Source organism: Protomyctophum parallelum (genome assembly GCF_964188405.1).
Source record: "Protomyctophum parallelum genome assembly, chromosome: 15".
Taxonomy (NCBI): Eukaryota; Metazoa; Chordata; class Actinopteri; order Myctophiformes; family Myctophidae; genus Protomyctophum; species Protomyctophum parallelum.
In genome coordinates, this window is record NC_139710.1 from 15,757,476 (window position 1) to 15,771,555 (window position 14,080).

Consider the following 14,080-nt stretch of genomic DNA (forward strand, 5'->3'; position numbering starts at 1 on the left):
TATTAATCTATATGTTTTTTTAAATAGCGATGTATAATGCTGCCTTAGTTACAAATTAATAACGTTTGGTTCGTACCAAACACTACGCACTACGGTATCATTACCCCGTGCGGCGTGCAGTGCATGCTTGGTGTGTGCGTGGAAAGAGAGCGGGAGGGAGAGAGACGAGACAGAGAGACAGACAGGCAGACAGACAGAGGAAGAGAGAGCCGCCATAACTAAAAGCAGAGAGAGAGAGATTATTAAACACGACTAGGGCAGTAGGGCTGCTTATCTCAGCGCGTGTGCGTGTCTAATCCATTCCATCCCCTCCCACCCAGCGAAATCCCGGTGTCTGACTGTCTGCTATTCTGCAGATGATGATGATGGTTCAAATGCGGAAGTTTCCACCCAGAGAGTGAGCATGAGGATTGCGATGACTTTAGTGCAGCAGACAGCAGTTGACTTGTAGCTCCTCCGGCGCGCTGTGTGGGACAGTGGGGAGAGTCAGTGGGGACACTGGACTAGATATTGGAGAAGCCACAACAATCTGGAGTTGAACTTCCATGGCTTCCCTGGCGAGCGCAGAGCGACGAGCTTTCGCTCTCAAAATCAACAGGTAATTACAGATCTTCTGCAGACAGTCACAACACAGTCACATATTGTTTTGTGTACAGTGGGTGTGGACTCTTAACATTGGACACTAAACTAAGCCCTCGTACACTAGTTCAATATAGCTATAACTGTTTGTACACGGAGAGTTTACAAATGCAGAAATGCTAGACTAGACTATCCAGAATTCATAGTATTTGATAGTAACTTACATTCTCTTAACTCCAGATTTACTGTGTAGCTGTCAAGAGAGGATTCCTGACAGGCAGCCACATGTTGTGAATGCTACTGCTCTTCTAGTTGATTTCACTTTCTAGTTTATTTAAACAGCAGTAGCCTTGAGGATAGAAGGACATTTTATGGTGCCCCGGCTATTCATATTTTCTATTCTTTATGCATGCTTCAGAAAACCTTGCATGACTTTTATTAGGCCTATATAAAATAGCCTGGCTTTAAATTTCTGGTATCAGTTACAAAGTACAAACTAATACAATGTTCCATTGTCACTATAAAAATGAATGAAGAATACCCGGTTTTAAATCTCCCACGTGTCGACAATAAGCTGGCATTCTGAAGTACCTTTGTCAACTTCATTTCCTCTGCATGAGGAATATGCTGTTTCTACACCAGACATTGTGTCGTGTGTGTGTGTGTGTGTGTGTGTGTGTGTGTGTGTGCACGCACCTGCGACTGTCCTGCTATGAGTAAGAAGTAGGGAATAGGGATGTGATGATGGTTCCTGTGCTGTGCCACTGGTCAGGTGTGGAGGAAGTGTTGCACATGGGAGTCTATTGTGTACATACATGCTTACTTTGCACCAGTCATTAAAATAAACACTGACACTTCCTATGGTTAGCACAGCGCATACATACAATGTCACAGCACAAGCTTATCATCTGACAAAGGTACAGCTGGGTGGCTAGTATTGTACTATCCATGACATGATCATCACATTACATTGAGTAGTCATACATACCACAAGCATGGTCAGTACTTTGTGGAAGTTGTCAGATGGTGATAAATGAGGTTGTTTATGTATTAAGTTTTGAATGTTTTTCCATTCCAGCTTTATTTCCAATTGTGATGTGAGAGAGAGAGAGGTGATGACATGCAGTTATTAACAGCCTAAATGTACTGCATTATTTAATATCCTTTCCTGCATTTGAATCAATAGTGCCTTTTATCTACCAAAGTACTTCTGAGTCAATAAACATTCATTCATTCAACTCTACCCACGGGGCACGGCAGTGAGGCACCACCAGCTAAGCTTCTTTAAAGGCCAGGGGAAATCTTACGTACCTCGTCCGGTAGAGAGCTGACGTCAGCTGCTGACCGAAGTATAGACGATCAGCCCCAAATCAAGTGATGATGAGGCAGCAAATTGATCTATCTCGGTAGCATGAGTGACACGATGTCACTGATTGGGTTGGACAAAAGCACAGGCCAACAATGTGTGGTGATGCACCTTGATTTGCCACAAAAAGGTTTTACTGAGTCTACGCCGCTGGAAGATGAACCAATCAATCCAGACATTCCCTGACCCTGAATGCTTTTCTCTCATATTGATTTTCACCAAGGTAGCGAGAAGCAAAGAAGTCATTGTATCTACTTCCTGTCCCCATCTCTCTATCAGCATGTTTTACTTCGCCTTTTTATGGCAATATTATTTTTATGGATTTAAATCAGGAAATACTAACTTCATCTCTTCTTCATTGCTCATGTGCATGATGAGGAGTGGAAAGAGAAGTGTCTGGCATAAAGCACAACTTAAACTCCATAAGCCAGAGCTAAATATATTAGTTGGTACTAATATGGATACTAACCTGTGATGCTCTGCCACGGCCAGTTAACGTTCCAGCATTGAACGTATTGTTACTTAACAGCATATGGAGGCAGGGGTGAGAACAGCTGTGGACACGGGGCCTCTTTTAGTTCAATACTCTCTAAATGGGTGGGGGATCAGTATTGGGTTCCATCTGGATTTCCTCTGGGTTTTGACTAAATAACATCTGTTAACTCTCATGGGTGTGGGTGGACCACTGAGTTACAGAGCAATAGAGGTGGACAAGCTGTCTAAAGCACTCACGGCTTCCTACAAGACCATTTATATAAGTGACAAACCTTGTGGGAGAAGCATTCTGTGTCCACACAAAGTCGTCCCTGTCTGAAGTTTCAGACTTGCGTCTTGGAGCACCAATTGGCTGATGTTTGTGGGTGCCTCGTTTCCGACAGGAAGCCAAGAGGTGATGGTAGTGATAGCACTAAGACCCATTAAGTCTGCAGGCATATGATAGTATGAGACATGTGGCGGGGGAATCCCATTGGTCTGCTTCCTCCTCTTGTCATATCCACCACACTACTCTCTGCTTTTCCTGTTTCCAGATTAGATGAGATGAGATTTATTTTTGACCATTGAAATGCCACAGCCACCAACCTCCAGTGGAATGACTTGAGGATCATGATAATAATAACTAGAAATGCACTCAGTCTCTGACCCTTGCACACAAGTAGGCCATGTATGGCCTACTTGTGCGCAAGCAGAGCGTGCCATGAGGTGCGCTCACCAGTCACCACTGCTGGTACGAGTCTTAAAGCTCCCTGCTGCTGTCTGGGTACGACTGCTGCTCTGACTTCTAGAGCTCTGTCTGGGTACGACTGCTGCTCGGAGTCCTAGAGCTCTGTCTGGGTACGACTGCTGCTCTGACTTCTAGAGCTCTGTCTGGGTACGACTGCTGCTCTGATTTCTAGAGCTCTGTCTGGGTACGACTGCTGCTCTGACTTCTAGAGCTGTCTGGGTACGACTGCTGCTCTGACTTCTAGAGCTGTCTGGGTACGACTGCTGCTCTGACTTCTAGAGCTGTCTGGGTACGACTGCTGCTCTGACTTCTAGAGCTGTCTGGGTACGACTGCTGCTGAGTCCTAGAGCTCTCTGTCTGGGACCTCTGGGTACGACTGCTGCTCAGAGTCCATATAGTAGAGCTCTCTGTCCGGGTACGACTGCTGCTTGGAGTCCTAGAGCTCTTTGCTGTCTGGGTACGACTGCTGCTCTGAGTGCTAGAGCTCTCTCCTATTCTTAATCCTTTAGACCCGACCTTATACCAACCTTGAATCGTACCTTATAGTTACTTCATCAAGAATGGTGGTCCCTTATTGGCTGTTGGAGGACACTGACATACATACATACATACATACATACATACCCAGCAGATCGCAGTAATTATGCGCTCTGCTTGCGCAAGTAATAATAATACATTGCATAAAGCATTATAGACATGGGATGCATAGCAAGTGTAACACTTGCTATGCATCCCATATCTATGATGCATTATAAACATACCAGTATCTGCTCATAACACTGTATAATTGTAGCTGTAAGAACACGTAATAATCACAATGCCTTCTAACAATCATAATATCATATCACATCATTTTTGATAGTGACTTATATTGTCAAGTGTTTTAATATTTCATATTGAGTGGACTTTCCCTGGCTATGGGTAATACTTGCTTGTGATTATTTATGAGTTCTTTTAACTACAATTACACATATGAGCTGATTATTATGTATGTTTAAATATTGGATGCATCATTGGGTAAGTGTTACCCAATGATGCAATAATATTAGAGTTCAGTGCATTTTGTGGAATGCTTGGGCAATGATTTCAGAAATGCTGACATGCACAAACCTTACCTACGCACAACAAGTGCTGGCCTGCTAAAGGCAGCCTGACAGAAGGACAATAGACTTGTTTGTTTCATATGGGAAGTGGATCTTTGGCTTGTTTAAGTACCTTCACATAATTGTATTGACCTGTCAGGAATAGTTATTGTTTTTGTCCTGCTCCATAGCTTGAGAAAAATTGCAATATGAAGCTGCAATATATACACTTTGCAATATGAAGCTGCAATGTATACACTTACAACGTCACAGTGCTTGACACGTGAAGATCTGATTTCAATGTTATGCATGCCTTTAAGTTCAACTGATTCAAATCTCTCAATGCTAAACATTGATGACTATTAGTATTAACAGGATTTTGTCAACCAGTCCAGATCAGTAGACCACATGTTTAATTGATTATATATTAACCATTCATACACAATACTGTACTTCGTTGACTGGGATCCCCAGAGGCTCTGTCCTTTTAGCCCCCTCATTTACAATTTCTCCCTGTACATTTTCTCCTGTAGCATTATTTTCTTTAAAAAAAAATATATATATATATTTTGGGGGCTTTTCTGCCTTTAATTGGATAGCACAGTAGAGAGAGACAGGAAACAGGGAGAGAGAGACAGGAAGTGACACGTCATGTGGCCAAGGCGGCCAGGCTCGGGAATCAAACCTGGCTGCACCAGAGCTCACAGGTGGCATGCGCCATAACCACCAGGCCATCCTCGAGGCCTGGTGTGTGATGTATTTGATGTATGGATAAAATGTGTATGAGTAATCTACAGAAATGTGTTTTGCCTAAATCCGCCTCATGGTGGCGCTATAACAGGCCGTTGAGGAATATTTGGGGCAGAGGTTCGTCGTTGGCATCCAGGGAGTGTGTGTGCAAAGTGTGGCATGGATCGGGCCAACGGTGCCGGAGATTAGCTGGTGACAGACGGAAGGACGGACGGACACACGCACACACACACGGACGGAGTGCAAAACATACTCTCTCCCCATGCCTTCGGCCTGGTGGAGACAACAAGTAATAAATATGAAATGGTGAGTCTTGCTGCCATGTTACACAGGTAAAAGAGATAACCTTATGTCCTTATCACATGCCTAATTCGTGATATATTATGTTGACAGTCACAGTAGTAATGTCATATCCATAATCCACCCCCATACATCTGTGCAGCCGTTTTAACATCAATCAGCTCATCAGTGTTAATTACCCAGATTAATTACCGTATTATATTATAATGAAAGAGACAGGAAGCGGGCAATTATTTTCATCAGGCACACTTAACGTTGCTCTCAGAGCGAAAATGCAATGTTACAATTCCTTCCATTTCTTGTTATTCTCAAAATGGGGGAACTGGTAGATTTAGGAAAGAAAGAATAAGGTTGCAAATACAAGCGCCCAAAATGAGTTTTCCTCGACGGGTGGCTGGCATCCCACCCTATCCCTTAGAGATAGGGTGAGAAGTTCAGTCACACGAGAGAGACTCGGAGTAGACTTGCTGCTTCTTCGCCTGGAAAGGAGCCAGCTTAGGTGGTTTGAGCAACTGGTTAGGATGCCTCTTGGGCGTCTCCCTAGGGAGGTCCTCGAGGCACGTCCCACTGGGAGGAGACCCTGGGGCAGACCAAGGCGCAGTTGGAGGTAACGCATCGACTCACTGGCCTTGGAACGTCTCGGGATCCCCCAGGAGGAAGTCACTAATGTTGCTCTGGAGAGGGAAGTCTGGAGCTCTCTGGTGGAGCTGTTGCCCCCGCGACCCGACTACAGAAGTGGTTGAAGATGGATGGATGGATCATGGATGGTAGATTTTGGCTATTGATGGTATTTTCAGTTTTGTCTTGATCCCAAAGTCAAGAGGTATGTTCAAACATATCTCGTTTGTAGATATTTATTTATCTTAATTGACATGAATTATTCTGTCTAATAATTATGTTTATAATACTTAAACATATAAAACACTCATGATAAGAGTGTCTCAAATTCCAGCTGATCAATGTTTTAATCTTAGAAAATCTCAGCAGCCAGCATTATCAAAGGCACAAAATATGGAATTAAAATGCTGAGCACTTTAATGCTGGATATCGCTTCCTCATTCACTAAATCTGACCTTTCACTTGAATTGTTACTTCAGGAAGTTGGGGGGGCCTCTTGTGCATTTCTCAATAGAGCTACGGCCTCTGTTGATTGCTGATGTTGGCTCTGTTCACATGGAGGAGTGCATCAGGCCCACAGAGTGGTGGTACAGAAAGTGCCTGAAGCAGAGTGTCACCGGAAAGATTGAGCCTAATTTTTGTCTCCACCAGGCCGAAGGCATGGGGAGAGAGTATGTTTTGAACTCTGTCCGTCTGTGCGTGTGTCCGTCCGTCCGTGTGTGTGTGTGTGTGTCCGTTCGTCTGTGTACAGCTAATCTCCGGCACCATTAATACCCTGAGTGCACAGGACGGACAATTATTAACGCCCAGCGCTCAAGACGGAGATTGATCAAAAGGACGAGATTATTGATAGCAAAACCGATCGCATCGCTCCACAGGCTGGGAGCGTCTGTTCTGTTGCGCAACATTCGATGTTGTGCAACAGTGGGACGTCATCGAAAATGTTCCCACCCAATTCTAAGAAAAGATTAAGTTTATGTGACGGCCCACCGCTGCCCTGTCGCTAATCGCGATAGAATTAATCATACCTCCCGTTGTTGTCGATCACCTCAAGAGTGTTTTGGCTACATCTAGCTACTTCAACCACATTCGGGATAACATCCGGTCAGTCGTAAAATGTGCTCAGCTGCTATAAATCGCTGGGTGCTATGATTTAATGGATTAAATAACCGTAGGCGTTCAGAGTGTTTTAACCTGGCCGATGCCAAACTTTGCACACACACTCCCTAGATGCCAACGATGAACCTCTGCCTCAAATTTTCCAGAACAGCCTGTTATAGTGCCACCAGGAGGCCGACTTTTGTAAAACTTTCTTTTTTATATTACTCCTCCAGATTTTGTCCAAAAATTCTGCAAATCGTTACACAGTATCTCTATAGTCATGTGCTCAAGACTGATCTGTCCGATCTTTCATATTCCGTCCTAATTGGCTAACATTGGCTTTCAAAGTTTGCAGGATTGGCCCGTTTTGAACAAAAAGCCTCAAATCATTAACGCAGCATGCAATTTACGTGAAATCTTTCACAGACTTTCCTACTAGGCTGAGGAATATATCCCACCCTTTTCAGATTGGCCTGTTATAGCACCACCAACAGGTGGATTTTTGAAAAAGACATTTTTGGAACAAAATGCCTCAATTCATCCAATTAGCCTGTCGCTAAGTCCCACCCAAGCCCGTTGTTGGCCAATACCACGTTAGCAACGGTTACTAGGTTTGGATCCTGGTCAAGCTTGCAATGCTGGTCAAAATGGTTTTGCAGTGTCAATACATATATGTGCTGTACACGTCATGTGTGGACCTCAGAAAGAGGGTTTGTTTTCTTACCTGTTATGAGCAAACTAGTCCATTCCATGAATTATTTCGCTCCGTTGTGCAGTTTAATAGTATCTATAAAAATAGGCTCTCATTGACTTCCATTGTAACGGGGAACAGCTCTCAAAACCAGTCAGTTAGCACATAAGCGAACACAACAAAAGCTGATTCTGACAGTTTATGACATCAGGAAAACTCATGCCGTTTTATATTCGTCTTTTGATAGATTTATAAAGTAACTATATTGGTTGGAGATATACAGTGAAGCGGTTCTGGTGTTCCTCGATCGTTTGTAAACATGTCGCCATGCTGTTTGAGATGCACCCAGCTGCAGTCCCAGACATTTCTCCTAAAGCGTCTCCCTCAAACACGTCCAAAATTGTGTATGGTGTTTGCGACAAGTGGACGAGATCAAAATCAGATACATTATTTTGTTTACATCCAACGGTCTGGGACCGAGGCTATATCAGGAGTGTGTGCACAGATTTGGACCAATCAGATCGTTTTGTAGGCAAACTTGTCAGGGTTGCCAAGTCTGCTTATTTCCCGCTACTTTTGGCTTAAGGCTAATAATTAGTACTGTAATACCAAAACATGAATTATCATAGACATAGGCCTACATAGTATTTATAATGATAAATGCATACAATATTTTTATTAGGATTATACATGGTAATATTATTGTGTTTGTTTTGGCTTGTTTTTCTTGATTTGGCTTTAAGAGTTGGCTTGTTTTTGGAGGTGGGTTGGCTTATATCTCTCACACAATGTGGCAACACCGAAGTCAAAACAAAAACATGTTTTTTATTTTTTATTAAAAATAAAACCGCATGAGTTTTCCTGTCATAAACGGTCATAATCAGCTTAGTGTTCTAAAAGAGTGAGTTTGAGAGTTGTTTCCCCGTTACAATGGAAGTCAATGAGAGCCTATTTTTATTTCTAATATGTAGGCTACTATTAAACTGCACAACGGAGCGAAATAATTCATGGAATGGACTAGTTTGCTCATAAGGTAAGAAAACAAACCCACACATGCTGTACAGCAAATATATTTATTGACACTGCAAAACCATTTTGACCAGCATTGAAAGCTTGACCAGGATCCTAACCTAGTAACCGTTTCTAACGTGGTATTGGCCAAGAACGGGCTTGGGTGGGACTTAGCGACAGGCTAATTGCCATTCAAGGCATAAGAAGAAATGCAACCCTTTTCCATTGGCCTATAGTGCCATTAGGAGGCCACAACCTGACCTGCCCTGGTGGAGACCTGTGCCCAGTAGGGCACTTTATCTATTTTCTTTGCGCACCCAGCGGTTCTTGTCTTCTTGTATTCGTTTTACTGAAGTTAAGGTTAGGAATACATTTTTTTTTTTTTTTTTTTAAGTGTCTGTCCAGCTGTCTCAACATCACAGTGCTCAAGTCTTCGATCTTTAGGTATGCGGTCAAGTGCAAGCCTGGCTCAGGGAGTACACACAGCAAGGGTCGTCAGGATCGGGACTCGAACCTGCGACACGCTGTAAAGCTGGCTTACCAGCCAAGGTGCCTGGACCACTGAGCCACGGCCCAGGCCTTTTACGGTTAGGTTTAGGCATAGTTTGAGGTTACTTTTAGGACTGTCCCAACGTTGCCACATTTGACCCGGACCAAGCGCGTTTTGGGGCGAGCGCACTTGTATGCATTATGACCACACTCACTCAGACATCACAGGCTTGAAACTTATGCCTTGGTTGGGCAAAAAAAACACAGAGGGAACTTTGGAGACCAGAGCACTCAACTTCAAAAGTGCTATTTTACAGACATGGACAACCGTGTGTTAGTAGAGGGTGGTGTAGCTGCCTTTTATAGCACTCTCCCTCTTCAAACAATCATGACCCCGAGTAACCAATGCTCTTGACCTTTTTGTTCTGTCAACCAACCAAGTACATTGAATTCATTGCTGGCGCTCAAATATTTGCCCCTTGGTCATTTTCACTTAAGGCTGAGCCAATTTGAGAATGTTTAAATTAGACTGTCACTGTATATACCGTATATACACAATATATACTGTATACTGTATATTGGTATACCACACACACGCACACGCACAAACACAAACTCCAGGCAGTTATAACTAGCAAACTCCAGGCAGTTATAACTAGCAAAGTCCTGAGCTAAGGATGGGCTCCGGCTCAGTTTCAAGCAGCTTTGGACATCAACAGTACTCTTAAATCATCGCTCTGGTACTGACTTTGAGCTTTGGTATTATGTAATGCTTGAGGCCAAAAGACACAGGACATTAAAGCGAATGACAGGTGCTGTCTGTCATGACAAGCTGTTTGTCTAACAAGTGGGAAAATAATGCCTGCTTGGCTCTCCTGGCAAGAGCTGATTACTGTTTTACCCGCCTAGTCTTTTTATAGTGTGTGCGTGCGTGCGCCGTGCGTGCGTGTGTACTCATGGCACTTAAATGTGTGTTTTGTATTAGCATGGGTGTGTAAGCTCTGTCTGCCCTCGCTTTGTATAATTATTTCACAATGGTAATGAGCAACATGGAGAGAAAGAAAGCGCATGTCAGAATGTGGTTATCAGCTCTGCTCTCAGCTCTCACTGTACATGGAGGTAGGCCATGTTTCTTTAGAAGGTGCTCCCATATGACAAGGTTTTGCTGGCTTTAAATGACCTTGGGTAGAACCAATATACCCGGCCACCATGCAGTCTGCCCTTGGAGAAGAAACAACATGCTCTATTATTTATTTCCCTCTGGCAATTCGGTGAATATCTGAAGACTGCAGAAGTCCATGAATTTATCATTCTCCCAAATTAATTTTTAATTTTTTTCTCCCATCATCATTACGCAGATTTTTTACAAAAGTGTTTAGATTTTCATTATCGTGAGAACGATGGCTTCCATTTTCGCATTGCAACTTTTCAGGACTAGAAAGCCTGCAGTTTCTATTAGCTTGTATTCCCCATCGATGATGTGACTGGAAGACGGTTTCTAAACTGCCCACAGCCTTTGATGGAAATTGGATGATTTGAGGCATTTTGTTAAAAAAATGTGTTTTGCACAAATCCACCTGTTACGATTGGCTGTAACAGGCCAATCCTTTTTTTTATAAATCTTTTTATTAAGTTTTTTACATTAATTGGAACTGCTTATTGTCCAACAGTATAAGATTTTGGTAGCACTGAGCAGCCCCGGCCCCCCAACTGTGTGTGTGTATTCATGAATGAAAGCCTGCAGTTCCTCTACGAGGCATTCGGTTAAATAAGGGTTAAAAAGTTCTCATCAACTCTGCAGGTTCTCTGCAGAGTGACTTTTGGAGTGAGTGTTGCATAATAACACTGCTGTGTTGTTGCCATGATAAGTGAGTGAAAGTTGAGATTGTGGTAAATGCATTTTTAGCTCTCCCTCTCCGTGTGTGTATGCAACTACAGTATGCATGAAATCTACTGTGTGCAGCAATAGTCTTAATATGAATTGTGGGTTCGAGTCCCGATCCCGACGAACTTTACTGTGTGTCTTCCCCCCCATCTCTCTCCCCGTTTCCTGTCTACCTACTGTCATCTATCAATAACGGCAAAAAGCCACCAAAAAAATCTTAAAAAGAAAAAGAAAAAGAAATAAATCAATGAATTACCAGCTGCATTATTATCTGCGGGGGTCCGCTATAACTGCCTCTGTGTCCGTTTCAGCACAGTAGTTTAGGTAGGAACAAAAATTATCTAAGGTGGAACTATTGTGTTCTGTTGTCTTCTGAGTCGTTCGTTTCCGCCCCGGACATTTTTGTGGTGCGCACATACTATCAGCCAATCAGAGAACCAGCTGGACTAGAGGACTAGCTTGCACATCGATGATAGACTCAGCTTGCTATTGCAGCTGGTAAAAATATAGTTATCTTCACTTCCCTTTACTGAATACAAAGTTTGTATGTCGGAAAGACATTCTCTCACCCATTCCCGCCTTTCCTTAGTTGCACTGTACTGTCTGTAGTGTCTGCATACAACATGTTACATGATTGACATGAGGGAGGGGAAAGTGCCATGCACAGCTTGTGTGTTTCAACTACAAAGTAAATGTATTTCAAGATATCAAATATGCATGGGTGGCAATATGTGGAGAAATTGCAACTGTTTTGGTTTGCAGAAAAAAGGCATTGGTGATTATTGTTTTTAGATTAGGCTTTATAAACGGCATCACAGATTTCACAAGAGCCTTGGCTTTGTTTGCAGCTTTTGTGGTTTTGGCATGCCAGCATCTCTCCATTGTACCGTGTGTTGATGGGATAGTGGTGGTGATTAGAAGCAGGGCCACCCTAACAATGGCCATGGGGAGTTAATGAATGCAATAGATTGGTCACAGGAGAGGTGGTTGGGAATGTGACCTATTTGGTGAAGATTGTTCATGCCCTCCAACTAGTGTGGTGGCTGTGGCCCTGTTGAAATACACTGGAGCCAATGAAATTCACTTAGCATGCGCGCGCATGCACGCACACACACACACACACACGCGCGCGCACACGCACACACACACACACACACACACACACACACACACACACACACGTGTAGACATCGGGGAAAATTTACATGCACAGACCAACACAAAGGCAGACAAGCTGCTGAGTAGCCTTTCATCATAGATAATAAAGAGAATAAAGCTGTTACTGTGTAGAGTTTGGATGGGGTCCAATAATATGGTAGATTAATCGGAGAAGTAGAGGGACAGTGCATTGGTTCAACACAGATGAGATGTGTGTGCAACAAATCAGGGCACAGGATTTATTCTCTTCCCCCCATGTTTTGTAGAGAGCTACACATACTGGAAATGCTCATTCATTCACTCACACATGGTGTGTTTGTCAATGAGTTCCATGTATTTGTATTTATGAATGCCCTTAAAGGGACACTTCACCCCTTTTGCAACCATATCTTATTTTAATGATGTTTAGGAGATAAGAAACCCTATCCCGGGGGGTTTCCAGGTGTATGTGGGTAATTTGAGTTTTTAGATATTTTAGTATTTCCAAGTGTCCATAATGTCATGGATACTGTGCTCACTTACTTCCTGGACTACATGTTGTCTCAGTAAGACAGCCCTCCCCCTATCCACAAGGAGGAGCAGTGCACCAAAGCATTATGGGAATTGTAGTCCAGCAAGGAAGTGAGCCCAGTGTCCATGACATCATGGACATTTTGAAATACTAAAATATCTAAAAACGCATATTGCCCACATAAAAACCCCAGCTAAGTGTTTCTTGTCTCCCAAACATAATTAAAATAATATCTGGTTGCAGAAGGGATGAAGTGTCCCTTTAATGTCATTAAAATGCTTTGTAAAATTGTATGGCATTTGCATGGATTTATGAGGAAGATTTAGAGATAGTTTTTTCCCTGTGCCTTCCAGTTGTCTGTTATTCATTCATGCAAGTGTTATATATTACTAGAAATGACTTGTACAACAGCGTTTTCCATGCCGTATAGTTCTCTGTCTTTGTCCTGGTCTGGTTGCATATTGTGTGTTTCAGCACCTTTTCCCTGTTCTGTTCCAGACACTCGTCTGCAGAGATCAGACGGCACTTTGGTGGGACCTCATTACAAGGCTCACAACAACACAGTCGAACCAACTCCAATGCCTCTGCCTCAATGTGCCTTAATGTGGTGAGTTCCACTGGTGTACCCAAGTACATTTACTCATAAGTACCTTTTCCTTTCCTTTACTGTCTGGAATATTTCCAATTTTCAGTACAATTTACAATTTTGGCATTTAGCAGACGCTCTTAATCCAGAGCGATTTACATTCAGCAAGAACAAAAGCATGGGAATACATCACATAAAAGCATTTATCATGAAACATGCGTAAGCTAAGAAAGTAACAGTGGAATATCTATATACTTTATCTATGTACTTTTACTTGTACTCCACTACATCTCAAATACAAATATTGTACTTTTACTCCACTATTATTTGAAAACTTGTATTAGATAGCCGGGATTTAACACATATCCTGGCTTAATATATCCTGGATCAGCGATTAACCGGTTTCATGAAAGCTGGTTAATCTTGGCAGATTAATTTAACCAGTTAACCTGGATATGTTGAGGCTTGATTCGGTTTCATGAAAGTGATGCTACATTAGTTACCATGGAAACTAATGCTTTGGATTTAGCCTGCTCCGGACCAGGCTAACAGCCAGGTTTAACCTAATCTTGATGTCTTTACTGTTCATTAAGCAGTCAAACTGATCACAAACCAATGATGTTTTCCAGACTTATTCAATTATTATGGGTTTATGTTGCCTTATTTGTATCTGTGTCTGCATTAAAGGACTAATTTAAGCACTATATAAAATCAAATAACCAAAATATATA

General features: G+C 42.6%; 1 protein-coding gene across 1 annotated transcript in view; it reads left to right on the forward strand.

Moving 5' to 3' along the window:
* The first annotated feature begins 207 nt into the window (after positions 1 to 207).
* dock8 (dedicator of cytokinesis 8) overlaps positions 208 to 14,080 on the forward strand; it is an 83,539-nt gene continuing 69,666 nt past the window's right edge. Inside the window, exons 1-2 of the mRNA XM_083784499.1 lie at positions 208 to 598; positions 13,262 to 13,370. Coding sequence (XP_083640625.1) covers positions 546 to 598; positions 13,262 to 13,370 — 162 coding nt within the window. The 5' untranslated portion in view covers positions 208 to 545. The remainder of the gene's footprint in view (positions 599 to 13,261; positions 13,371 to 14,080) is intronic.